Source organism: Macaca nemestrina, chromosome 10 (genome assembly GCF_043159975.1).
Source record: "Macaca nemestrina isolate mMacNem1 chromosome 10, mMacNem.hap1, whole genome shotgun sequence".
Classification (NCBI taxonomy): Eukaryota; Metazoa; Chordata; class Mammalia; order Primates; family Cercopithecidae; genus Macaca; species Macaca nemestrina.
This window is the reverse complement of record NC_092134.1, coordinates 143,244,093-143,271,589: the sequence shown is the minus strand read 5'-3', so window position 1 is coordinate 143,271,589 and position 27,497 is coordinate 143,244,093. Positions and strand designations below refer to the sequence as shown.

General features: G+C 51.7%; 1 protein-coding gene across 10 annotated transcripts in view; it reads left to right on the top strand.

The window, feature by feature from the left end:
- LOC105463799 (IQ motif and Sec7 domain ArfGEF 3) overlaps nt 1–27,497 on the top strand; it is a 113,247-nt gene that overhangs the window by 11,416 nt on the left and 74,334 nt on the right. For all 10 annotated transcript variants that reach the window (XM_011711103.3, XM_011711104.3, XM_071072400.1 and 7 more), the window contains exon 2: nt 22,601–22,684. In XM_011711103.3, the coding sequence (XP_011709405.2) occupies nt 22,601–22,684 (84 nt within the window). The remainder of the gene's footprint in view (nt 1–22,600; nt 22,685–27,497) is intronic.

Here is a 27,497-nt window from a genome sequence, read left to right as displayed (position 1 = left end):
TCTGTGCGCGCGCCCAGGGCGCCTCCGTGGGGAGGGAACATGGAGCCGGGCTCTCGGCTGCGTGGGCGCGCTGGCTAGCAGCAGGCAGACGAGAAGGAATCTCCCGGCCCACTCGCCCCCTCCCAGCGTCCAGCCTCGCGCTTCCTCGCGGGGGCGGCGGCGAGGACCCGCACCCTGGCGCGGGGAAGCCGCGCGCCCCCCGCCCCCGCCACGCCGCCCGCCCGGCTGAGGAAGGCGGCTGCTGAGTCACCCGCGGAGAGAAGCGCCGCCCGGGTGCCCCCGCCTCCTAGCGCCGTAGTGGCCCGCGCCCCCCACGCCCGCCCCCGCGCCCCCCACCCCCGCGCCCCCCCACGCCCACGCCCGCCCCCGCGCCCCCACGCCCGCCCCCGCGCCCCCACCCCCACGCCCGCCCCCGCGCCCCGCGCCCCCCCCACGCCCGCCCCGCGCCCCCCACGCCCACGCCCGCCCCCGCGCCCCCACGCCCACGCCCGCCCCCGCGCCCCCCGCCCCCCCCACGCCCGCCCCCGCGCCCCCACCCCCACGCCCGCCCCCGCGCCCCCCGCCCCCCCACGCCCGCCCCCGCGCCCCCCCGCCCCCCACGCCCGCCCCCGCGCCCCCCGCCCCCCACGCCCGCCCCCGCGCCCCCCGCCCCCCACGCCCGCCCCCGCGCCCCCCGCCCCCCACGCCTGCCCCCCCGCCCCCCACGCCCGCCCGCCCCCGCGCCCCCCACCGCCACGCCCGCCCCCGCGCCCACGCAGCCTGGCGCTTACAGCCGCCCGCCCACGGCGTCTGGGGCCTCCCCGCGCGGGGCGCCGCCTCCTCCCGCGTTCCCAGCCCGAGGGGGCGCGGAAGGGGCTTCCGGGCTCCGGGGTTTCAGCGCTGCGGCACCGCCCTCCGCCGCTGCTGCTGATCGTGCCGCCGCCAACCCGGGGAGCAGCGGGGCCCCCCCGGCCTTCGGGCTGCTGGACGCGGGATGTGCCCCTCCTCGGCCCCCGTGGGCCGCCGTCCGGGCTAGTGTGATGGTGTGAGTAGATTCCCTTGGAGAAGAAGGGGACATTGGGGCGGGGGCGGCTAGGAGGGGTCGGGGATGAGGACGGTGACACCGAGGTTCAAATTCTACTCAGAATCCACCTTTCCTGGCCTTCCTTGTACCCAAGACACCTCGGCAAAAAAATAAATTTAAAACTCCCAGCCTTATCTTAGCCTTCCCATGTTTATATTTGTGTTTTGTCGAATCACAGTCTTAGAATTCCCAGGGGTGTAGGTCGTCTTCTCAGCCTACGGTGCAGCATAATAGCTCCGAGTAGGGCCCTGGGTTTGAATCTCGATTCGGTCGTTTACTAGCTGTGTGATCTCAAGCGGTGACAGCCTCGCGTTTCCCGTTCGTGAAATAAGGAATACGAATAGTACCACCCTCCTGGGATTGCTGGGGAAATTCAGGGGTAATGCCAGTAAAGCGTCAGGCAAGCCAAGTGCCTGGCACGCAGTGAGGGCTCAACGCGTGGTAGTTGCTGTTATTCTGGGGACCTTTCTAGTGGCAGAAAGTGCTTTATGAAGGTGAGAGGCCTCACCACCCCCCACCCTGACCCCGGCGTCTTCTAACGGGTTCTGAACAGTACTCCTTCCCTGTTTGACTTCCCTGAATATTTGAAGGCAGGTAGCCATCCTGCCCTTCCCTTGCCTTCCGGTCCACTGACGCCCCTCCCCCGTCTACTTTCAGGAGCACATACCTGATCCTGGCACTTCCTGCTCCTCATGGCTCTGCGGGTGGCTCTGCCTCACCTGGATCACTGCTCTCCCAGAACACAGGAGCTGGGAGTGAGCCCTGCAGCGCAGGGGCTGTGGCCAGACCAGCTGTGGGCACAGGGAGGGCCTCCCTCACTCCCTGCCTAGCTTTGGATGGTGGCTAGGGACCCACTGGCTTTCTCCGCCCCAGCCATAGATGGGACCTAGCACACATGAGGTCAGCTAAAGCCTCAGGCTCTTTCACTTGAAGGACTCTGGCTTCTAGCCACCTGTACTTGTGCAGGTGGCTTTTAACTTACACACAAAATTGCTAATATAATTTGCTTTTAATGTGATTCACCATTTCCTTTTTTTAAGAGATGGTGACTCTGTCACCCAGGCTGGAGTACAGTGGCACAGTCATTGCTCTCTGCAGCCTCAAACTCCTGAGCTCTTGTGAGCCTCCCACCTCCGCCTCCCAAGTAGCTAGGACTACAGGCATACATCATGACACCTGACTAATTTTTTTTGTTTTTGTAGAGACAGAGGTCTCCCTATGTTGCCCAGGCTGGTCTCGAACTCCTGGCCTCAGGCAATCTTCCCAATTCAGCCTCCAGAGTAGTTTGATTCACTCTTTTCAAATAGATAATACATTGACCTAGTACAAGATTTAAAAGAAAAGAGTTTACAGTGAAAAGCGTCTCCCCCATCCTTGTTTCCTAACCAAATTCCTCGGCGCCCCCACACCTTCCAGCAACCACTATTATTTCTCATGTCTTTCCAGCTATATTATATGTACATTCAAGCAAAATGTGTATTTCTTTTTACAGAGATACTAGTATACTATGCGCTGTTCTGCACCGTGAGTTTTGCTCCCTAATAATGTATCTTAGTGATCTTTCCTTAATAAATATAAAAAGAGCTGCCGCATTCTTTTTTAATAGCTGCAAAATATTCCACTGTATGGCTGTGAAGCTAGGTCCTTTTTGCTGTCTGCTGAGAGTTTTGGAAGGCAAGTAATTATTTAAGGTGGGCTTTCTCAGGGCCAGAGAGGGGAGGAAGCAGGTATTATTGTGCAGCTCCATTTGAACTTGCCCCTCCAGCTGACGTGCTGCTGCAGCCTCTTACAGACATGGCAGGTGCAGCCGAAATACGATTCCGTGAGTGTGCTTCTCAGTCTGAAAACTCCAGCTTGGCTCACTTTTGTTTCCCGGGGCTCCCTTTGTTGTCAGCAGTCATCAAGCTTGGGGGAACCGTCAGGGTTTATCATCTGGCTCAAAACCAGCTGAAGGTGAGTCCTACAACCCCACCAATTTCAGGAAGCCTTCCCGAACCGATCTGATACATAAATAGATGTTCTTACAGCCTCACTCCTTACTTTCCACCCCAGGCTGAGCACACACCAGTCCTTGCTAAGAACAAAATTAATTCTTTATTCTTGTGGCTTAGAAAAGCTTGTTTTCTTCTCTCTGTAAGTATATATTTTCCTGGCATCTGTATTCTTCCTTTCACTTAACAAATACTGTCTGCTGTGTGCCAGTTGCTATTCTAGGCCCTGGGGTATAGCAGTGAACAAAAAAACTCCCAAATTCCTTCATGAAGCTTACAGACAAACAAGGTCACTAGTGAAAACTTACAGTGCATCTGATGGGATAAGTGCTCCGGAGAAAAAGCAGAGAAGAGAGCCGGAGTAAAGCAATCTGCACTTTCAAACTGGGTGCCCTGGGGAGAGAGCACCTGAGCAAAGTCCTGAAGGAGGGGAGGGAGGGAGTTCTGTGGCTGTCTGGGGACGGGCGTTCCTGGCAGAACGAACAGCTAGAGGCCAAGGTGGGACCCTGCCAGGTTGTTCAAGTAAGACAAGGGCCCAGAGAGAACAGGGAGAGGCGTCTGAGGCAAAGTCGGAGAGACTGGTGGGGTATGGGAGGGTAGGAGGGTGCAGGCATATAGCAGATCTTGTAAGAGATTCTCAGCTGGGATTTCCAGGTCCACCAGGGAGCATTTGGAAATGTGTGGGGACATTTTAGTTGCCACAATAACTGGTGGGGCTTGGGTGAGGGAGGTGGTTGCTCTGTGGCATGCAGTGGGTAAGGGCCACGTCAAACATCCTTCAGTGCAGGGGACACCACACAGTGAAGCCTTTTCCTGCCAAAAATGCCACTGTTTCTTGTTGAGGGCATTGGAGTCCATTAGGAAGTGTTTGGCTTTTACCTTCAGAAAAACTAGGAACCAGTGGATGCCTTTGAGCAGAGGGTGCTTGAAAGGAACTTTGGATGCTTGTTTGAGGATAGACTGAAGAGGGAAGACAGACAGAAGCAGGGAGTTCAGGCAGAAGGTTGTTACTCAGCCCAGGTGAGAGATGCTAGTAGCTTGGACCAGGGTAGTAGCAAGGAAAGTATAATCTGTAGCCAAAACAACAGTGCTTCCTGAGGGATCAGTGTGGGGTGTGAGACAAAGAGGAGCTGAGGATGAGTTCAAGGTTTGGGGCCAAAGTTATTAGAAGGATGGGATGGAGAAGTCCATGGGGGATGAGGAGGGTTTGAGCATTTCACGGATGGCGTTTGAGACAGCTCTTAGCTATTTGAGAGGAGATGTGCAGTAGGCATTTGGAATGGGCTGGAGGTATAACTTTGGGATGCTTTTAAAGCCTTGAGACTGGGCCACGCTACCAAGGAGTGAGAACAGAAGACGAAAGAGGCCCAGGGCAGATCTGCAGTGCACACAATGCTAACAGGTGGGCATGGGAGCTGAGAAGGAGCACCCAGAGGGAGGAGAACAGCCAGGAGAGGCACGTAGTGTTCTGGCAAAGAGCATTTCAACAACTGCTGAAACGTAGAGGATGCAGACTGAGAATTGTCCATTAGCTTTAGCAACATTCAGATAATTGGTGACCTTGAAAAGCGTGGTCTTGGGAGTGCAGTGGATTTGGAGGCTTGATCAGTGGGTTTGAGAGAGAAGGGAGAAGAGATTTTAGAGACAAATCAACCAAATAGAACATGTGGACCCTTGATCAGGCTTGATTTAGACAAAGCAATTGGAACTAGACATTTTTAAGACAGTCAGGGGAATTTGAACATAGATGAAGTATTAGGTGATGTTAGAGAATTGTTAATTTAGTTAGGAATGATGAAGATACTCATTTTTTTTTAAGTTCTTACCTATTAGAGGGATACATTGTGGGTGAAATGATATTTCTGGGGCTTGCTTTATAATACTGTAGCAAAAAAGTTGGGAAATAGAAGACTGTCAAGATATATGTTTGAAATTTCCCTAATAAAATGTGTAAAAGATGCCAGAATGGGAGGAATTATAGAAAGTGAGTGTAGAAAACGCTGATGAGTTTTGCTATAAAGAGAAGCAAAGAAATGGGGTGACAGCTGGAGGGACGAAATGAGTTCAAGACAAAGGATTGTTCTTTAAGATGGGAGAAGTGATAGTATGTTTGTTTCAGCAGCATGTCAGCTAACTACACATGCTGACCGTCCACCATGGCAAAGGCCCTGTCCTAACTCCTGTAGGGAAACTGAGAATGACTGCATCACTCCCGGAGGAAAGCCATCATTTAACGAAAGCTAACGCTGACTATGAGCGAGGCACTATATTAAGCACTTTACAAACTTTCTCTCAACGTGTCCTAATAGCACCTTTCTGAGCTGGGCTCCATTCTGCATTCCAAGCAACACGAGGCTGCTTGTGCAGATTCACACTCAGCCAGTGTGACCCTGGCAGGCAGTGCTGCTAGCCTCTGCTCTCCATGGCCACCCCGCAGACAACTGCAGTAATGTGCATCCAAATCTCCAGGAGAAGTTTTTTCCAAATCCACATGGCCCAGCCTCAGCGCTGGAGACTGTTGTTCAGCAGGGGTTAGGGGAAAGAAGACAGCCACAAATGCTTGCAATGAGGCTCTCAGGAGGTTCTGACGCAGCTCCCTGCTGGAAAACCATTAGGATATGTCAGCCTGGGCACACTCACTTACAATCACGTACGCCAGCGTTCACACCGGTGCTGTGAGTAATTAGGTTGGCTGAGGCTAGGGAAAAAATTAAAATGTGATGAGCTGGGCTGTACAGGAGAAAGGAGAGGAGGGGAGCGGAGTGTGGCATTGTCATTTAGGGAGGGGAAATTTTGTTTAGGTTCCTCAAGGGCAAGAGTCATATGTTTACATTCATTTTACCAGTATTTGTTGAGCACCTACGGCATGTCAGGCTCTGCTGTAGGCGCAGGGATTCACAGTGAACAAGTCAAACAATGCCCCTGCCATCGTGGAGCTCCCATTCAAGAGGAGAAGGCAGATATTTAACAAGAAAATTCACATGCGTATAACAGAAATTCCCAAGGACTAGAAGAAAAATACGGGGGTGGCTTGGGGGAGGATAGCTCTGAAGAGAAGTCCTCACTTAGGGGGTGGCATCTGAGCAGAGAGATGAAAGAAAACCGAGCATGTGAAGACCTCAGGGGAAAGCATTCTATGTGAAGGCCCTGGGGCTGAAAGAAAAGCATGGGTTCAAAGAACAGAAGAAGGGACGGGGGCCAGAGGGGAGCAAGAGGGAGGGAGAGACAGGGAGAGGACGTGGCGTCACAGTTGGCCTTCTGAGGGAGTTTGTGGGGAGGGAGGCTGATGGGAAGGCAAGGAGGGGTGGGTCTTTGAGCAGTGGAATGATGTGACCCACAACAGAAAACAGAGCCTGGGGATTCGAGGGCAGAGAAGGGAGAGCAGTTCAGCTGGGAGCCCTGGAGTGCAGTGCACACTCATTTGGTATGCATTCATTTATCCAACCTTCCTTTCAATATCCATGTACCTGATTTCTGCTGTGTGCTCCCCATTTCTGTGTATTTGTTATCTCATCTATCCACATGATGCTGATGGGAAGAGATTACAATCCCTACTTCACAGAGGCAGTAACTGAGGCTCAAAGAGGTTAAGGTGATCCACCCGAGGTCACACAACTAAAGTGGCATCTTCGGGATTCATGTGTGAGCCTCTTACACCCTGGCATAGCTGTCCTCACTCTAAGAGGAGTCCGCTGTGGTGTGGGAAGTGCTTCCCCCAGGCAAAGCCTAATCTGGGACAGAGACCATTGTTCAGGAACAGAAAGGCTGGTGGCATCATGCCCATATGACAGTTGTTCATGTTGCTGCAGCTCTGAATTTGGCCTGTGGCCCACTCATCTCAGTGGCCAGCCTGGCAGGACTGGGCTTGATGACTGGCAGAGTATCACCCACGTGTAGCTACAAGATGAATGGTTTACAGGTCCCCATGGGACATCGCATCCCTGCCTGGTCCATATTGTCAGGAGGGTTCACATAGTGGACAAAACATCCTTGTTCTCAGCTCTGCATGTGTGCGTGTATGCATGCGCACGTGTGCACAGGCAGGGTTGTGTGTGAGAATACGTATGTGTGTATGTGTGTATGTGTGTATGCATTTACAAATCCAGGATGGTGGGTGCGCAGGTTTGGGGAGTTTATTTAGGACCTATGTGCATTGTTGTAAGAGCTCTGAGTGAGTGCATGAAGTGAAGCATGCGTGTATGCGTGTGTCCACCAAGCGGTACAGGTGTATGTTGTGTGTACATATCTTTGTGCATCCAAGCAGATGTGTGTGAGTATGTTGAGTATTTGGGTTTAGCAGATTCACCAGAAGCAAACAGCTGTTTTTGTGGGTATGTGATGAGGGTACCTGAGCAGTCTATGCTAGAAGGTCAGTTGAAGCTCTGGGATTGGGGATTGGCTGGGTAGGTTTTGATGTTTCTGTCAAACTTCAAGAGTCTGACTGTGCTATGAAGGGCAAGATCAAGGCTTTTCCACTCACAGCCCAGAGGCCACCTCCTCTGCAGATGCCTGGGGTCAAGGGGTGCCATGAGAATGGATGCCAGAAGCAGTGTGCAGCAAAAAACGTCAGAGCTGTGGGTCCTCGGGAGGTTGTCAAACCTCCCTTAGCCTCAGATGGCATTAATAATAATAATGACGTTAATTATCATTAGTATAACATTTTTCCATGGGATTACTCTCAGGATGTTCAGAACTGTTTTTTAAATCAGAAACGTGCATAAACGCAGTGTTGCTATTGGTCAGGACTTGCCTTCACCATTCCTGGAGAAACACTGCGTGCCCACAGCTGACTAAGGGGGGGTTAGGAACGCTGTGGAGGCATGCTGCCCTGGCGCTGTGAGGTAGGACTTGGTACGGAGCAGCCTCAGAGCCTGGCCGAGGCCCAGTGGCCTTCATCCGTCCTCTCAAGCTGGCTTTGCCCAGCTGCCAGGCACCCGTCTGCCAGGTAATACAGAGATCTCTTGTGAGGGAAGCTGGCAGGATGCGGCCATGGGCCCAGCTCTGCAATTCGTGCTGTGCTGCCACGCCTGGCACTAGGAGCCCTCTTGGCTCCCTGCAAAGTCTGCTGGAGTTCAAAGAACTAGGCCTCGAGCTGGGCAACTAAATGGCTCTGGCATTTCTGACAGTGCCACCCTGCTGGGCAGGAAGAGAGAGTGGCATGGAGCTCGAGGACTGACGGGAAGCTCTCGCTGTTCTGGGGCTGGGCTGAGTGGCGGGGTGAGCGTGGCCAAAAAAGGAAGCCAGGGCCCCCTGGCATGCTCAAGTTACAGACTGGGTTCCTGTTGTGAGTTAAGCTCCCCCAAGACTGTCAGGGAGATGCCGAGGCTGTGATATTGAGCAAATATCTTAGACTCTCTGAGCGTCCTCATCTGTGAAATGAGGATTAACTATAGAGATGTTATACTGCCTTGAGCGTGCATTGGTACTGATGAGTAGGTCTGTATCTCTAGCATGTATTGTGCGTTTGTTTCCAGGCATGTGCATGTTTCATATATGTGCGTGCTTAATCCCCTATTTCTCTCCAGCCCCCTTAGGAATCGGGATTTATTCACACATTCAGTCAACAAACCATTTCTGCTCTAAGCCGTGTGCCAGGCTATGTTCTGTACTGGATGTAGGATGAATTGGTCACAGGCAGGGCTCTGGAAAACTCATTCCAGTATAGGGAGATATGACATGTATATAAACATCAGTGGTACAGTGTGGAAAAATAGATGTTGCATTCCACATCCAATAAATGTGTCTCAGGGAAGCTGCTGAAGGAGCTCGGGGGGCACTTCCCGCCTACGCGGGGCAGAGGCCAGCAGGGTTGGGGGTGAGCACAAAACAAACAAGGGACGGCTTCATGGGAGAAATGTCTTTGGCACCAGACTCTGAAGGCTGAGCAGGTTCTGGATGTCTGGATTTCGGAGAAGCCTGGAATCACAGGCTGAGATGGCCGTCACCTTTAGCCTGTTCCCTAATTGTAACATGGTGGTATGGATACAGGCTTTGCTGTCCCCATAACACTGTGAGGCTTTGGAGTGTGCAGTCATCGGGTCAGGGACAGTGAGGGCATACGAATTGGACCAGGCTCAGATCTAAGCATTTTAGATCTATTAGCTCATTTATCCATCATAATAAGCCTTTGAGATAGATGCTCTCAGTATTCTATTTTATAGGTAAGGAAACCGAGGCTCAGGCAGGCAAAGATATAACAGGAAAATAGCAAAGATGGACTTTGAACTCCAGACAGCTCCTGCCTACCCCATATCAGTGCACGGCCTAGTACAAGCATTTTTTGTGTGTGTACCTGCTCTGTGCTAGGTATTGTGCTAAGCACAACACAGGTATCTTGTTTGACATTCACAACAATATGATGAGGTCATTTCTTGTATGACCTCCCTTTTACAGTTCAGGAGACCAAGGCTGAAGAAGATCAGACAATCTGCCTGTGATTCCACAGTCGTCTCTTGGAAAGGCAAGGATGCCATGCAGGTCTTCCTAGATCCTTAGATCTGGGAAGGCCTACTGCCTCTTCGTGCAACTGTGCTCTCTCTCGTGGTTCGAGAAAGGGCCTCCATGAAATTCCTTCCCCAAAGTACTCCGTGGCTCCCTCTCCGCTACATGCGGGCGTACTCCTAGGACCAGAGGCAGATAACCAACAACATGCTGTGAGAGCTACCTCAAAACTCAAAAGAACAAGACACGTCTCTGTTTTGCTCAGAAATCTGTAGTTTTGGCAGAGCTTACTGGGGACAGCTTTTTTCTGTTCTGCATCGTATCCACTAGAGGGGCTTGGAGGCCGAAGGTTCGTTATCAGTTTGGTCATCAAGCAGCTGTCAAGCTGGGGCTGGCTGTTGGTTCCTTTCCATGCACCCCTCTCCATGGAGTCATTTGGGCTTCCTCCCAGCATGGAGGCTGATTTCCTCTCATCACCATGCAGAAAACGTACTAGGAAAACCAGGGCAGAACACTTCTCTGAAAGTCAAGGGAGGGGAGTGTTTCAAATAGGAGATTTGGGCCAACGTATACTACAGAAAAGTGAAATCAGTTAGACACTGAGAAGTTCTTAGATTGGGCAACTAAGAGATCACTAGGGACCTCCCTAGATTAAATTCTGCTAGGCTTCTGGGGGAAGAACCCAGATGACAGCAAGTTGGCAGGAGATCAAGGTGAAAGGAAGCTCACACAGCAGACAACTCTTTTTGGAAGACTGCGGAAAGAAAGAGCGTTGTAACCAGGGGAGCAGAGTTGTAGGGAATAATCATGGTTTTAGGATGAGAGATTTGAGCACGTTTATATGCTGAAGAAAAAGGGCCTATGAAAATAGTGACATTGAAGACCAGTGGGGGAGGAAAGGGGATAAAGATCGACAGGGCTTGGAGAGAAGGTAAACACCTCTTCCTTGAGATCAAAGGCATCAGAAGTAGGACACATTCATGACATCTACCATGTATTAAGCCATGTTCTGTTGTAAGAGCTTTAGAAGTGTTTTAACTCGTTTCATCCTTATACAGTCCTTTAAAGAAGTCCTGTTGTATAAGTGCAGTTAGGTAGGATTCCTCAGGAGGGATTCCTGCAGGCTTCACTGAAAGGAGGACTCCGGGGGGCCCTTGCAGGGAGGGGCAGGCAGTGCCTCCGTAAGGCCAGCACACTGGACCGGCAGAGCTGGCTTCAGTAGTTGCAGCAGGAGGGCTTCGGGTTAGAAGATGTTTTTTCTCAACTGTTTCTTAAAAAAGGAAACTTATTTTTTTCAAAATTAAACCTAACAGATATCCCTAAGACAGAAAACTAACCAAATCAGAGCTGCGTTAGTTGAATGGAAGGTTCTACGCTCTGCCTTCTCCATTTTCCTGTTAACCTTAATCTGGTCCCTGCAGCAGCTGGTGGGGCACTGGGCTCTTTGGAGTCACTGCAAGACCAAATTCATACTCTTTGTATGAACATCTGAAAAACGGACAGTGTGTTTTCAGGAAAAACCTCACTGAATAATAAAGGGGCAGGTCTCTGTTTCCCTAGGACTCTGTTATCCTTCTTTTCCTTGATGGCAGAGGCATGGACTAGAAGACCTTCAAAGCTCCCCCAAAGGAAAGTGAGCAGAGAATCAAAGGGACAGCAGAGAATCTCCCTGTGGAGATGACATCCTCTGGCGGGCTTGGGGCAGAACGCTGAACCTGGTTGGCCAGCCTGGATCTGGGTACCAACAGGCCGATGTTTTCTATAGCCTTTTGCCCCGGCCTCTGGAACAGCTGTAATTGCTTGCCTTATTAAGATCTTCCAGAAGCTCTCTGTGGAAGGCTGTGCAGTGGTAGATTGCACCCATGAGCAAAGGAAATCTACCTCTGCCTCCACAGCCCCCAGGCCTGGAGAACAAAACAGGGACCAGAAAGAAGGAAGTCAAGATGGCATCCTGGTAGGGCTCTATTTGCAAGAGAATTGTGGTTGCTGAGTTTCTCAGTAGCAGAGACTAATAATATCAGTAATATTCATTATAAGATTTTGCATTTGTGCAGGGTTTATTATGTTTCTCTCAAGGTAGTTTCATATTCAAGTCTTACTTGAATATGAATCCCCCACAGTTCAGTAAAATAAATAAGGCAGGTGTAGGAGCCTTGTTTACCATGACCTGACCCTCCCAAAGGCGAGCATAGAGTGGGGGCTCGGTCTGCATCTCCAGCCCAGAGCTGTTTCTATCACACTTTCTAAGGACTCTCAGCCCTTAGGCCTAGGTCCCAAATTTCCCCCATTCAACCATCCCCACCCCCGATTTTCTCACTGTTGCAGTTTCTGGCCCCCTGGACTTCGTTGGCTCAGTGATGAACCATTTAGTCTCTGAAAATACAATCTAGCAGTTGAAAGGAAAGAAAAATATAGTGTCTTTTTCTGCTGCTTGGAAGGAAGTTAATCATTAGGTGATCTGGGGGCCATGGGTGGAGGGAAATTAGAAAGGAAATTATTCTAAAGCCTCCTGATAAAGTAGCAAGAAATGAGAAGGGAGAGGAAAAGATTTTGATCTTTTTCTTTTTAAAAATCAGTTGGATTAAGCTAAAATTAGATACAATAAAATTCAGCCATTTTACCTGTATAACTTGATGAGTTTTGAAACATTACACTTGTGTAACAACTATCTCAATCAAGATACAGAACATTTTCGTCACCCAAGTGACCCTTTGTTCCCTTTTACAGTTAATCCCTTCCTTCCTGCATTGCTGAAACTTACCTCTTTCTGTCAATATAGTTGTGCCTTTTCTAGAATATTATATAAGTGGAATCATACAATATGGAGTCTTTTGTGTCCACCTTCCTTCATTTAATACAGCGTTTATGAAATTCATCCATGTTGGTTCATGTATCACTAAGCTTGTTCCTTTTTATTGCTGAATAGTATTACATTGAATGGACATATCACAATTTATTTATCCATTTGCCAGTCAGTGGACATTTACATTGCTTCTGGGTGGTTTTTTACATACAGGAATAGTTTTGTATCAGTCTAACTTCTTGTTTATCTTGGGTAAATACCTAGGAATGCAATTGGAAGAGCATCTGATAAATGTACGTTTAACTTTAGAAGAAACTGCAAGACTGGTTTCCAAAGTGTGGCACTATTTTGCCTTCCTTTCAGAGGCGTATGAGAGTTCCAGATGCTCCACACCCTTGTCAACACTTGGTTTTGTCAGACACAAATTTTATTCATTCTAGTGGGTGTGTAATAGTATCTCCTTGTGGTTTTAATTGGCAGTTCCCTAGTGACTAGTGATGTTGAACATCTTTTCATGTGCTTGTTTGTCCTTAGTATATTTCCTTTGGAGGAGTGTCTGTTCAAATCTCTTGTACATTTTCCTATCAGGTTGTTTGTCTTTTTATTATTGACTTGTAGCGGTTCTTCATTTTTATCAACAGTATCTTACAAAGAGAAAAATTGATGTACTTTTTTCATTTTGATGAAGTCTAACCTAGCAACTTTTTTATTTCACGGTTTGTGCTTTCTGGGTCCTATGTAAGAAATCTTTGCATATCCTAAAGCCACATATTATCTTCTATAGTTTCTTTGAGATGTGTTATGATTTTATCTGTTATTTTAAGTCTATGATCTATTTTTTAAATTTTTATGTATGGTATAAGGCATGGATTGAAGTCTGGTTTTTTTGCATCTGGATATCCAGTTGTTTCAGCACTCTCTGTTAAAAAGTTTATCATTCCTTTTTCAATGACCTTGTAATTTTACCAAGGGTCAATTGGTGATATATGTATGGATCTATTTCTAGCTTCTCTTTTTGTTCAGTCAATCTGTATGTCTATTCTTATGCCACCACTGCACTGTCTTAATTTTGGTAGCTTTATTTTCAGTCTTGAAACCACCCAGTGAAGTCCTACAACTTGTTCTTGTTTTTCAAAGTTGTCTTGGCTATCCCCTCCTCCTCCCCACCCCAGGAATTAGAGATTTCTGAAAAATAAGGGTTTCTTTTCTTCCTATTTATTAAGTTTAAATAGAAAAGGCTCTTTGGAGGAGGTGAGAAAATTAAGAGAAAGTGGAAAAAAAGAAATCCAGTCCTCAGGCCCCACCAGCAGTAGTGACGGTGGTACCAGGATGGGGCAGGTGACCAGAAACAGTTTGATGATTTCTCCCTTTTCCTGGAGCTCAAGGCAGCTCCTTCAGAGAGGTTCCCTGGCTGTTTCCTTCTGAAGGCTGGGGATTCAGTCTGCTGTCCTCAGCGTGGTGAAGGGAGGGTGATCCTCCTTCAGAGTTGCCCCCCGGGGCTTCCGGCTTGGCCTCCTTTATTCTCCTGCTGGGAGCCCCCCTGCTCAAGCCCTCGCCTGCTTCTCCCACTGTGTTACTGCACTCCTCATCAGTTCTTCTAAACCACTCAACTATTTTTATGGCCGTGCAGTGGAATCCTGAGTCTCAAACTAAATATAGATGTGGGAAGTGAGAGCGCACAGCCTCCTGTAATCCTGTGAGCCTGGCTCTGGCTGCGACTTTCTCAGCCCCTTGCCGCACTTGATGCTCCTTCCCATCTGGCCAGCTGGCCCTGGCTGTTGCTCCTCTGGCAGTGCTACTCGCTCCTCTTCCTGGTTCTTTAAGAAACAAGGAGACCCAGCGCGGTGGCTCATGCCTGTAATCACAGCGCTTTGGGAGGTCAAGGCGGATGGATCACGGGAGCCCAGGAGTTCGAGACCAGCCTGGGCAACATGATGAAACCCTGTCTCTACAAAAAAGTCAAAAAGAAATTATCTGGGTGTGGTGGCACATGCCTGTGGTCCCAGCTACTTGGGAGGATTGCTTGAGCCTGGGAGGTTGGAGGTTGGAGGTTGCAGTGAGCTGAGATCGCGCCACTGCACTCCAGACTGGGCAATGGAGTGAGATCCTGTTTCAAAAAGAAAAGAAAGAAACAGGGTTCTTTCCTGACTGACCCCTAGCTTCCCCTCTTCCTTCAGGTCTACGCTGCCTCCTGTGCAGACCTTTGACTCCCATCTTGCTTGGGAGATGCCTTGGAATTCCCTGAGCCAGCTGCTCCTTGATGGCCAAGGAACACAGCCTGCTGCCCTGCTCCAGTCTCGTTCCCAGAGTGCTGCAAGCTCCTGCCCAGCCCAGCCTCACAGCACGACCAGGGATACCCAACACATAAAAACCTCATTCTGGGCCCCTAGACTACCTCATGTTTAGGTTTTACCACATCCATCCAGCAGTGCAGCTTCCCCATCAGTACTCGTCAATATGGGGGATTTGGGATTGCTAGAGCCACAGGGGACTGAAATCTGCTTCAAGCCATTGGCCCTGGAAGAAGCCTTCGGCTCGGATTCTGTAAGCTTCCCTCAAGAAAGCTTCCCTCAAGGAATGTGGCCCAGTCTCAGTTCTTGGCCTTTGGAAGAGAAAAAGCCAAAGACTGAGAATGGCCATGTTCCTTTTTCATAGGGGTCCTTCCATTGTCAATTTTCTTCGGCCCCCTTCAGCCACAGAACTCCCAGGGTCACAGCCTTGGGCTGTGGTTCCCACAACTACAATGTGATTGATACCCCCAGACTGTGCGCCACAGGGGCTCTGAGAATGCCCCTCCCAGGCTCATGCTGTGAGGTAGATTGGGGGCTGTATCGTTCCAAGGCCTAAGGCACTTGAATGGTTCCCCCTGCTGCCCCCACCCAAGTGTGGTGATTGCACTCGGGCCTATGGGGACCTCTCTCGTTTCTTTACTTCGCCAGCAGCGATGGGTGCTGGCCCCTCTCCCTAAAGGCCCCGCATCTCAGGGATTTGCTCAACCTGCTGGGACCCTGTCTCACCCTGCACTAGGCCTCAGTTTCCACCACAGTGAAATAGGGATGCAGAGACGCTGCATGCCACCGTCTGCCCTGGTGACGAATCAGGTACAGAGAGCTGAGCGTGTTGAGTGTGGAGCCCCGGGAAGCAGGTTCTGAGAACAGCTGGTTCTCGCTGTATTGAGGAGACATTTTCTGCCTCTTGGTGCTCACAAAATGCAGCACTGGTTGATTTCAAGGATGCAAGAAGCATTATCTGAGGAAGAAATACTTCCTTTCTTTCTGTCATTTGCACAGATGAAATAAAAGGGCTGGGTCAGGAAGGTGAATGAATAAAAAGTGCTTTTGTGTGGCCTTTGCCTTTATTATGTGCCTTGCCATTCACTGTTGTATTTGGTCTCCTAAAAGCCCTGCAAGGTGCAGGAGCTACTATTATCCTAGCTTTACTGGCAAGAAAACTGAGACTTTGAGAGATAAGGGACCTAAATGAATGCACACAGGGACTGTGACCCACCTGTGGAGAACTGGTACACCTGGCATGGACCCCCAAAAGCTTTGCTGGGGTGTGAGGGTGGTGGCAGAACCTCAAGCCAGCCCTCCTGAGGTGAGAAAGCCTTACTCTGTGGGCAGAAGCAGGTTGTGCCCACAGTCCCCTGCCTCCCAGGTGGACAGATTCTGATGGGACATCCTGGCAACAACCTCAGGTTGGTGCCACCAAGAGATCCTGTCCGTTCCCTCCTGTCCACTGCTCACCTTGCCAGGTCCTGGCGTCCCGTGTCCGTCTGCTATGGTGGCGTGTTCCGGGGAGGGTGGGAGGAGAGCAAGGCAGAGAAAGACGGGAAGGCTGTGGCCTGAAGACTAAGGATTCAGGAAGAAGCTTGGGGGCAGCATCGGAGGATGACCTAGGCCGTGATCCCTCTACCCACAGTCTCAGGGCAGCTCCTTTCCAGCTACAGCCAAACAGGAGCTTGGGCCTTTCTTGATGTGAATGTTCTCCGCTGTGGTTTGAATGTTTGTCCCCTCCAAACCTCCTGTGGAAATTCAGTCCCAGAGTTGGAGGTGGGGCCTAACTTGAGGTATCTGGGTCATGGAAGTGGCTTCCTCATGAGTAGGTTAGCGCCCGCTCTGGGGAGTTGGGGGTGAGTGAATTCTCGCTCTGTTAGTTCCCCTGAGAGCTGGCACCTCCCTCCCCTCTCTCTCTTGCTTCCTCTCTTGCTATGTCATCTCCGCACACACTGGCTCCCCTTACCCCTCCGCCATGAATGGAAGCAGCCTGAGGCCTCACCAGAAGCAGATGCTGGAGCCATGCCTCTTGTTCAGCCTGCAGAACCATGAGCCAAATAAACCTCTTTTCTTTGTGAGTCATTCAGCCTCAGGTATTCTCTTAGAGCAGCACAAACAGTCTAGGGCATTCTGTTATCTGGTGGACTCCCCGAGGCAGGGACTGCAGTGATGCTTCTTTGCATACTAAAGCATTGAGTGCCATCATTATACCAGGCCCTGATCTAGGCACTAGGCACTCCCTGTCCAGCCTTGGTAAATGAGCACATGAATGCCCACTGGCCAAAAACCCTTTGAAGAAGAGTGGTGGGTATGATCCTTGACAGGCGCCTGCCTGGGGCTTAGGCTTGCTACTAACTAGCTATGTGACCTTAGGAAGCTTAAGCTAAGACATGCCCAGGTCAGGAAACTTTGACCATGACCTTAGGCAGGGTGGGTGGCCAGGCTGGTCAAAGGCAGGCAGGGCAGGACTTACAATTCAGCGTGAGCTAAACCCGGAAAGAAGACAAGAAGCATTCTGGCCTAGGCTGAGGAGACCCGAGGAGCAGGAGGTGGACAGAGGAGCTCAGAGGCAGAACTGGAAGACAAGCTCCCCTCTTGGCTGAACTGTCCCCCAGTGGCAGCAGAAGCCCCAACAACACTACCAGCCCAAGCCCAAGGTGCTGAAGGACATGGTCCTTCTTGCTGAAAAATATTCAGTTACCTATCACATGTGTCACTGCAGCTGAGTCTGGGGACTTGGGAGAACCAGCAGGTGCCTGCCCTCAGTGTCTGGACAGAGGAGTGGCTCCCAACCTTGGGAGGAAGCCTCTGGGAAACAGAGGCAGGATCAGAGCAGTCCCCCCAGGCACCACTGTGCCAGCCTATGACCATGTGGGTGAGCTTTCCTTCCTGAAATGTCAGTGCTGTGGGTAGTGAACAAGCCATGCCTCTTTGCCTATGCTCTTGATGGCTTTCGTCAGGAATTCCAAACCTGCCCTGGACCCAGGAGCAGCTGGAGGCCTGGAACTGGGGGTGTAGGCTCTCCATTGTACTGCGCACCTGGGTCCACCTGCCCCGCGTTGTCTGGGCTCTGGGCCCTTCTTGCTCCTGCTCCATCTCCTCATTTGTTTTCCCCTTTTCTTCAGGCCAGGAAGCCTGGGTGCTATCGAAAGATGTTTAGGTTTCAGACAGTTCTCTAGTCTTTGACTTGCCCCAGGAGTGAACCTCGGGCTGGAAGACTGACCCGGAATTTTGGCCAGGGAACCACTGCAGATAAGTCCCTTCTCCACTCAGCCTCAGTTTTCTCATTTGTAAAATGAGGGCTCAGATTCAATTATTTACTTTATTGCCCTTTAAAAAAGTTATATTTGTTGCATCTATTGTTAGTCTATGACCTACTGATTGTATATAATCTGTGACAAAAAATACATTAAATGAACAGAAGTCCAAGATGAAAATTGCCCATGATCTATTCTGTGAAATGACATCAATATTTGTGTTGGTTTCTGACATTTTCCAGCTCTTATTCAGGTTCACATTCAGTTTTAACGGATTTACGGTAATATCACACATGGGAATTTCATATTGAGTTTTAATGGATTTACGGTAATATCACACATGGGAATTTATACTTAACACTGTCCGTCAACATTTTACCCTAAGCATCACTTTTCCTTTTCCTACCTCTGTCTTTTTCCCCTGCTCTCATCTGCTGAGGTACAGTGTTAATAGTTTAGTTTGCATTCATATATAAGTAGAGTATACATTCAAAGAATTTGCATTTGGTGAGAGAAGTCATTTTTTATTTTATAAAATTGGGATCACTCTTTATAGATTTCTCTGCTTTTCTCATTTAATAATATGCTGTGGGGCTGGGTGCGGTGGCTCAAGCCTGTAATCCCAGCACTTTGGGAGGCTGAGACGGGAGGATCACGAGATCAGGAGATCGAGACCATCCTGGCTAACACGGTGAAACCCCGTCTCTACTAAAAAAATACGAAAAACTAGCCGGGCGAGGTGGCGGGCGTCTGTAGTCCCAGCTACTCGGGAGGCTGAGGCAGGAGAATGGCGTAAACCCGGGAGGCGGAGCTTGCAGTGAGCTGAGATCCGGCCACTGCACTCCATCCTGGGCGACAGAGTGAGACTCCGTCTCAAAAAAATAAATAAATAAATAAAAATAATAATAATATGCTGTGGAAATCCCTCCAGACTGCGGGATAGAGTGCTAACCAGTTCTTTTTTAATAGGTGGCGTGATTCCATGGTACGGTTGAAGGTATTACAGTTTATTCAACCATTTCCTGATTGATGAGGACTTTAGCTGTTTGCATTTCCCCCCCACCTCCCCACCACCACACTAAAAACAATGCTTCTGTTGAAGAAAAGAGTCAAACTCTGTAAAACATTTGAAGAGATTTATTCTGAGCCAAATATGAGTGACCATGGCCTGAGGCACAGTCTCAAGAGGGCCTAAGAACATGTGACCAAGGCGGTTGGGCTGCAGCTTTGTTTTATACGTTTTAGGGGGACATGAGACATCAGTGACTTATGTAAGTAAGTGAGAGTGAACCACGGTGTACATTGGTTCAATCTGGAAAGGTGGGACAACTTGAAATATGGTGGGAGCTTCCAGGCCATAGGCAGATTCAGAGATTTTCTGATTGACAATTGGTTGAAAGAGTCGTTACTATCGAAAGACGTGGAATCAGTAGAAGGGAGTGTCTGGGTTAAAATGAGACGGTGTGAAGACCAACATTCTTATTATGCAGGTGAAGCCTCCAGGTACGGGCTTCGGAGAGAATAGATTGTAAGTTTTTCTTATCAGACTTAAAAAGGTGCTAGACTCTTAATTGATTTTCTCCTGGATCAGGGAAAAGACCTGGAATAGGAAGAGGATTCTCTACAGAATGTAGATTTTCCCCACAAGAGAGCTTCCCAGGCCATTTCTGAGACGTATTTGCAAAGCTAATATATAAAAGAAATGTATTTTGCTGTAAAATAGTTCAGTTTCTTTTAGGGTCTGCTATCGGTCATATGATGCTGTACTAGAGTCAGGTTGGAATTTGCTACAGATTTTGTCTCATTGCTACAAAGAGTCTGTTTTGTCACTCTTAAGAGCTCTGTTAAGACTGTTTTAATGTTTTTTGTTAAATGTTAATGCTGGCCAGCTGTGCCTGAATTCCTAAGGGAGGACGGGATAAGGAGGCGTGTCCTACGCCTGCTTCCCATCATGGCCTGAACTAGGTTTCTTTGGAATGCCCTTGGCTGAGAAGGGGGTCCATTCAGTCTGCAGCAGGACGGGCCGCAGACAAAACCTCTCAGACCCCGAGTTGTAGAAGGAAGGGCTTCATTCAGCTGGGAGCATCGGCAAGCTACTGCCTTAAAATCCGAGCTCCCTGAGTGCACAATTTCTGGCCTTTTTAAGGGCTCACAACACTAAAGATTTCACATGAAAGGGTCGTGATTGATTTGAGCAAGCAGCGGGTATGTGACAGGGGCTGCATGCACCGGTGGTCAGAGAGAAACAGAACAGGGCCGGGAGTTTCATGGTGTTCTTCTATACAATGTCAGGAACGTGGGTTTCTAAGTCATGAGTTGATTTTTAACTACTGGGTTTAGGCCAGGCAGACCCAGGCCTGGTGCCGGGCTGCCTGTCTTTGGTTTTACTTCATTGTTTTTTTCTTAAAACAGGTACTGAGTATAAAACAATATAAAACAATAGGAGAGAGTCTCTCTCTTTCCTCAAGTCAACTGGAGGGCTTAGAATTTTGTTCTTGGTTTACATTTCCATAAACATTTCGTAATCCACATCTACATAGACAGTGGGTCAGGCACCCCTCTCTCCACATCCTCTCCAGCACTCACAGTTAGCAGTCTTTTTAATGTGTGCCAGCCAGTCTGCTGGATGAGAAATGGCATCACGGCATGACTTTAATTTGCATTTTCCTATTTACCAGTAAGCGTCTTTCCATTGATATGAATTTGGTCTTGATTTGAGTTTGTGAGGCAGAATAGCAGAGATGTAAACCGTATTTGTGGGCTGTTTGGGTTTCCCGTTCTGTCAACTGCTGTTCCTATTCTCTGGCTGTTTTTTCTGCTGGGTTTGTCTTTGCACTATGGACGTGCTGGAACTCAGTGCAGAGTGTTAACTTGCCTTCTGTCAACATTTTGCACATATATTTTCCTAGTCTATCATTTGTGTTTTGACTTATTAGGGTATTCGTTTTCATACAGATTTTTTTCTTCATTTTACGTAGTCAGACATGTTTATCTTTTTTTAATGGCTTTTCAGTTTCCCGTTTTGTTTTTAAAATCTCCTCAACACATCAGCTATATTCCTAAGCTTTCTTCTGATTTTTTTTCTGTTTAATTTCTCTCATTTAAACATATAACCTTTCTGGAATTTATTTTTTGTCAAATTAAAGGTTGGCTCAGACAGGTGTGATGGCTCATGCCGGTAATCCCAGTGCTTTAGGAGGCCAAGACGGGAGGATTGCCTGAGGCCAGGAGTTCGAGACCAGGCTGGGCAACATAGTGAGACCTCTGTCTCTGTGAAATTTTTTAAAATTAGCTGAGCCTGGTGGCACACGGCTGTAGCTGAGACAGGAGGATTGCTTGAGCCCAGAAGGCCAAGGTTACACTGAGCTATGATCACACCACTGCACTCCAGCCTGGGCAACAAAGCAAAGCCCTGTCTCCAAACAAACAAACAAACAAAAATTAAGATAGGCTCCAGTGTTCTTTCTTCCATGCAGATAGCCAAATTCAGCGTTTCCTGTCTACACTCTCAGACCCAGTGGGCCCCCAACAGGTGGCTGGGAGGTGGCTACCACATTTGGGGCTAGGAGGTCTGGGAAGTGGTGCAGATGCCCCTCCCCCAGCCATGGCGATATTCTACTTTTGTTGTTTTACACAATAGGCTTCCAGTAAAGATTTGGTTTGGACAAAGTGTTCTGAAGCTGAAGGAATTTTGAAAATCCCTTTCAGATGATCTCTGGGGGCCCTTCCAGGTTTGACATTCTCTGACTCAATAATGCCCAGGACAGCAACTGCTTATTAAGGAAGAGAAGGCAATGGCTCGGTGTATCTTTATCCAAAAGTAATTTCAATACTGAATTCTAGGTTGGCTCAAAGTGGATATTAGAATCACAGCATTTCAGAGGTGGAAGGGACCTCGGAAATCCTCTAGTCTAGTGCCTCTCAATCCTGGCTGCCTTTAGAATCACCTGGGAGTTTGTTAAAAAGTCCTGGTGCCCTGGACTCATGCCAGACCACGGAAATCAGAGTCCCTGGGGGGAAGGGAAGGGTCCAGGCATAAACTGTTTTAAAAATCTCCTCGTGATTCTAATATACAGCTAGGGCTGAGAACCACTTCGCTAGTTCAGCTCCCTTATTTCATTAGTAAGTCAGCTGAAGCCCAGAAAAGGTGAGCCACGTATGACACAGCTGGCTAACTGTAGGGTTGGGACTAGAACCCAGATCCCTGCCTCCTGGGTTGACTTTTTCATCTACACCAAGTGCTTCATCAAGCACCACTCCTTGGATGTTTAGCTGGTGACACTAAAGTCCCTGTATGAATGTTTTGTAACTTTGTATATGATCAGCTTAAAAGTATTCGCTGCATGCAATTCTGTGCATCCTGGAGAAACAGACTTAGTTCTACCTTGGAGGACCGTGGTGGAGAACAGGGTCGTAAAGAGCAAACTGTGATAACAGAGCAGGACGTTTGGTACGTGCACGTGAGAGCGCCTGCTGCAGGGAGGGCTGTGGAAATGGGAAGGGTGAGTTGCCAGGGAGGCCAAGGAGGCTTCACACAGGAGGTGGCGTTTGAATTGAGCCTAGTGGGGGATTGAAGAGGACTCTGATAGACAGGGAATCAATGCTGCACTCTTGCCCGGGGCAGTGATTGGCTGCCTGAGTTTTACGCAGGGGCTCGAAAGGGCAGGGATGGGGGCAGCAGGGTTTCAGGGCAGAAATGCTTTAGTATCAGGCAGGGTGGGGACCCAGCCTGTGTCAGGCGCTCTGATCTCCCTCTGCTCTGCCCGCAGGAATGAGACCGTGCTGCACCAGTTCTGCTGCCCAGCCGCCGACGCCGAGCAGAAGCCGGCCTGCTCCGACCTGGCCTCCCACAGGTGGGAACTGTGGCCCTTCCTCCATTCTGCACCCCCACCTTGCTTCCTGTTGCAACAAAGCACATACCACTGCACTAGCTACTGGGCCTCCTCCTCTTGAGTCTCATGTGGGGTAATTTGTTTGCTTTCACCTCCTTCCTCAGACTTCAGTTTCTCTCTGCTCCCTCTGGACCCCAAATGAGCCATTCCCAACGTTTAAGGTCATTATGCCCTAGCGATCACACCCCAAACGTATGCTCCTTTCTCCTGAACAGCCCATGTAAAATCTAATCTTCGTAAGCAGCCAGGAAAATTGGTTTGATTGGGGATATTCACGTCTCTTACATGGTAGGGTGCCTGGCACACAGTGGTGTGCGCTCAGCCCATGCATAGTGCCCAGCCTTCGTCTTACATCAAGGATTTATACTTTTCTTTCTGGTTTCTCTTCTTCCAGTCAGCCCAGGTGCCTGTCTTTAATTTTCAGGATCTCTCAGCCCTGCCTACATTAGTTGACAGCCTTGGGATGGAGTGGGAGTGTTGAGGAGTCAGGTTTTAGAGCCATAGTCCTAAGCTTTCTCCTCTGTTTTTTCCTGGGTTCTCTTCCTGCCGTCTGCCTCCCTGTCCTCCTTCCTGGTGCTCCCTCTCCGTCCTGGGATCAGCCTTCTCCCTCCGCATCTGCTTCTGTCTCTCTGCCCTTGTGTTTCTGGTTTCTCCTCTTCTGTGCCCATGTTGTGCTCCCCGCCCGCCCCCGGTGTCCTCTGTGACAAGTTTTGGGCCAGGCCTGGGGACATAAAGGCACATAAGGCCAACTTGGACCCTTGAGAAGTTCCCCATGCAGTGGGACATTAGGATACCCTCAAAAGGAAAACCGCTCACCTGGAAATTAGAAGGAAGAAGAGAAATGGGAGAATGGAACAGTGGAGGGGGAAGGAAAGAGGAGAGCGTGGAGATGTGGAAGACACCAGGACGCTGTAGAGGAGGACCCTGACTGCCCTGGCCCCTTCCCATGAGCCCTCACTGTTCAGACACATGGCCCGAGTCTCCGGCCTAGAAACTGCCTTCCTTGGTGTGGGGGAGAAGAGAGAAAAACTGTCTGGCCTGCCTCCAGCTCCATCAGTTCAACTCAGTTCAGTAAGCACTTTATTGATACTAACCAAGCACCAGGCCTCAGTGAGGATGGAGAACACACCCTTGAGAAGCCCAGACCTGGCAGGGGCGGGCAACAGAGACGGTCCCTTGGGTTTCCTGTGGTCTCGCCTCCCATCCGCTGTCAGCCTGCGTGCTCGCTTACGCACCAGCACTCCCCTGCTGCCTGTGTGGTGCCCACCTGCAGCCCTAGCTCCAGGTGGGAAGGAGTGGCAGAGAGGCAGCCCCAGCAGCATGCCAGAACGCCAGAACGTAGGTAGATGCGGGGCAGGGGAGGGGTGCTGCCCTCTCAAGGGGCTGGGGCTCCAAGGGACTAGGGTTATTTTCCAGTGTTTGAGGTGGATGATAGGAAACCCATGATCTTAGTTTCCAAGAGGTTTGTTGTTCACCTTCCCCTGGGAGGTGTGGGCTTTGAGGTTGGGGACAGGGGGTGCTCTGGGGAGGGAGTGTGGGAGGTGGGAGATTCTCTTGAATGTTGGTTCATGGAGGGGCCTATACACCCTGCCTATGCGGGCCCTCCCCCTGGGTGGGGACAGGAGGCTTGCCCCCCAAGATGGTCCAGGGCTTCAGCTGCTGTCTGTCTCTCGTTCCCAGTTACTCCACGTTGTCCTGTCTGTCTGATTTGTAGTTTCCTAGAGCCTGTTTTTGTCTGTCTGTCTCTGTCTGATGTGGCTTTCTTGGCCTCTCTGAGAGGAGTCCCTCTGGATGTTTTCTGCACAGCCCAACAGTGTGTGTTTGCTCTTGGCTTCTTGGGGGAATTCTATCCTAAGATAAAGTTTTCCCTGATCAGACTCGCAGCATCCCTGCTCCCAACCCTATCAACGATTCCTTCACCAAACCTCATCCCTTCCCCTAGTCCAGCTGTCCCACCTCCAGAGCACAGCCACAACTTCCCAGCAAGCTCCTCTAGTGGAATGCGTCACAGTCAGAGGCCAGCCTGTGGGGCTGGCACAGGCGGGTAGGTCACACAGCCCTCTCAGGAGATCTGGTATGGGCTCGAGCTCTGAGACAAGCCAGGCTCCTCCTCCATCAGTCTGGCTCCTCCCCTGTCAGTCTGGCTTCTTCCCTGTCAGTCTGGTTTCCCACTAGCTCAGCCAGTAGGAATCATGGCCTCCTGAGGATTTCTAGGATCAGCCGTTGGCATCTCTAGGAGACCCCAATAAGGAATCCAAAGTCAGTGAATCAGGTGTCAGGGCCTTTGGTGTGCGGACTCAGCCAGCCACAGGATCTCCCTTGCCATCCTCCTCTGCAGTCTGGCTAAGGTCGGCCCCCACTCCAGCTCCAGGGCTGAGCAGGTGCCCTCCCTGGGGCACTGCAGTGGCTGCTCCTCTGGCTGATCAGAGATGTAGAGATGCTGCTCAGCCCAGAGGAAAGTCGGCTCCCTCCCAGAAAGACCCAGGGCCAGAAGAGAGCCTCACGGCTCCCGAAGAGGCAGAGAAGCCTCAGCCCTACCGAGGCCAGCACAGCCTTCCTTCCCCAGCCACCTGCAGAGGAGCAGCTGGGGGCTGGGGTCAGGGAAACTGTCTTGGGGCTGGGAGCCTGACAGGGAGTGGTTCTCCCAGGAGCAGGAACCCCTGAAATTGAGCACATCCAGAAGTGTGGGTGTCTGCAAAGGGAGGCTGAAGGGTGGGCGTCAGCGATCTGGGGTACAGTGGAGCAGCTATGGGGCTGGCAAAGCCCTGCGAAGCTGGATGACCAGATAGAGTTATTATGGGTTCTGCTCTGCCCTGGTTCCCCACACCCCGCTAGGAAGGCAATCTATGTCTGCCAGGGTAATTAGGCCCTCAGGTGGGAGCTGGGGGTGGTGCCTCCTCCCAGCAGCCAGCCAGGGAGCAGCAACTGCGTGCCAGGCTCTTTCTCGCCAGAAAAGTTCGCCCCGTGGTCTTCGCCCCTACCGACCGCCTCCCTGCTGCCAGCTAATGACAGGGCTTTATTCTGGGGCGCTGAATAGGCCAGTAATTGCAGCCCTACTTTCGATCCTGCGGGCTCCCTTCCCTTTCAGGCTCTCAGCGACATTCAGAACAATGACCCAGTAGCTGGCCAGCTGCCTCCCAGCATAGAGCCCATTTGTCTCAAGGGTGATAATGGGGCCAAGATGAGGAAGATGGGCTTCTATTAGAGTAATGGGAGGAGGCGGCTGTGGGAGAGGGTGGGGCTCAGGAGAAGCAGGCTGGTTTCAGGAGCGAGAGGAGGGCTCAAGAAGGAGAGAAGGGCTCAAGAAGGAGAGGTGGGCTCAGGAAGGGGAGGCGGGGCTCAGGGGGGAGGCGGGGCTCAGGAGGGGAGGCGGGGCTCAGGAGGGGAGGCGGGGCTCAGGAGGGGAGGCGGGGCTCAGGAGGGGAGGCCGGACGCAGGATGGGGAGGCCGGACGCAGGATGGGGAGGCAGGCTCAGGCGGGGAGGCGGGGCTCAGGCAGCAGAGGCGGGGCTCAAGTGGGGAGGCGGGGCTCAGGAGGGGAGGCGGGGCTCAGGCGGGGAGGCGGGGCTCAGGCGGGGAAGCGGGGCTCAGGCAGCAGAGGCGGGGCTCAGGAGGGGAGGCGGGGCTCAGGAAGGAGAGGTAGAGTTCGGGAGGGGGAGGCGGGGCTCAGGAGGGGAGGCAGGGCTCAGGCGGGGAGGCGGGGCTCAGGCGGGGAGGCGGGGCTCAGGCGGGGAGGCGGGGCTCAGGCAGCAGAGGCGGGGCTCAGGAGGGGAGGCGGGGCTCAGGAGGGGAGGCGGGGCTCAAGAAGGAGAGGTGGGCTCAGGAAGGGGAGGCGGGGCTCAGGGGGGAGGCGGGGCTCAGGAGGGGAGGCGGGGCTCAGGAGGGGAGGCAGGGCTCAGGAGGGGAGGCCGGACGCAGGATGGGGAGGCCGGACGCAGGATGGGGAGGCAGGCTCAGGCGGGGAGGCGGGGCTCAGGCAGCAGAGGCGGGGCTCAAGTGGGGAGGCGGGGCTCAGGAGGGGAGGCGGGGCTCAGGCGGGGAGGCGGGGCTCAGGCGGGGAAGCGGGGCTCAGGCAGCAGAGGCGGGGCTCAGGAGGGGAGGCGGGGCTCAGGAAGGAGAGGTAGAGTTCGGGAGGGGGAGGCGGGGCTCAGGAGGGGAGGCAGGGCTCAGGCGGGGAGGCGGGGCTCAGGCGGGGAGGCGGGGCTCAGGCGGGGAGGCGGGGCTCAGGCAGCAGAGGCGGGGCTCAGGAGGGGAGGCGGGGCTCAGGAGGGGAGGCGGGGCTCAGGAGGGGAGGCAGGACGCAGGATGGGGAGGCAGGCTCAGGCGGGGAGGCGGGGCTCAGGCAGCAGAGGCGGGGCTCAAGTGGGGAGGCGGGGGCTCAGGAGGGGAGGCGGGGCTCAGGCGGGGAGGCGGGGCTCAGGTGGGGAGGCGGGGCTCAGGCAGCAGAGGCGGGGCTCAGGAGGGGAGGCGGGGCTCAGGAAGGAGAGGTGGAGTTCAGGAGGGGGAGGCGGGGCTCAGGAGGGGAGGCGGGGCTCAGGAGGGGGAGGTGGGGTTCAGGGGGGAGGCGGGGTTCGGGGGGGAGGCGGGGCTTAGGAGGGGAGGCGGGGCTCAGGAAGGAGAGGTGGAGTTCAGGAGGGGGAGGCGGGGCTCAGGAGGGGAGGCGGGGCTCAGGAGGGGAGGCGGGGCTCAGGAGGGGAGGCGGGGCTCAGGAGGGGAGGCGGGGCTCAGGAAGGAGAGGTAGAGTTCGGGAGGGGGAGGTGGGGCTCAGGAGGGG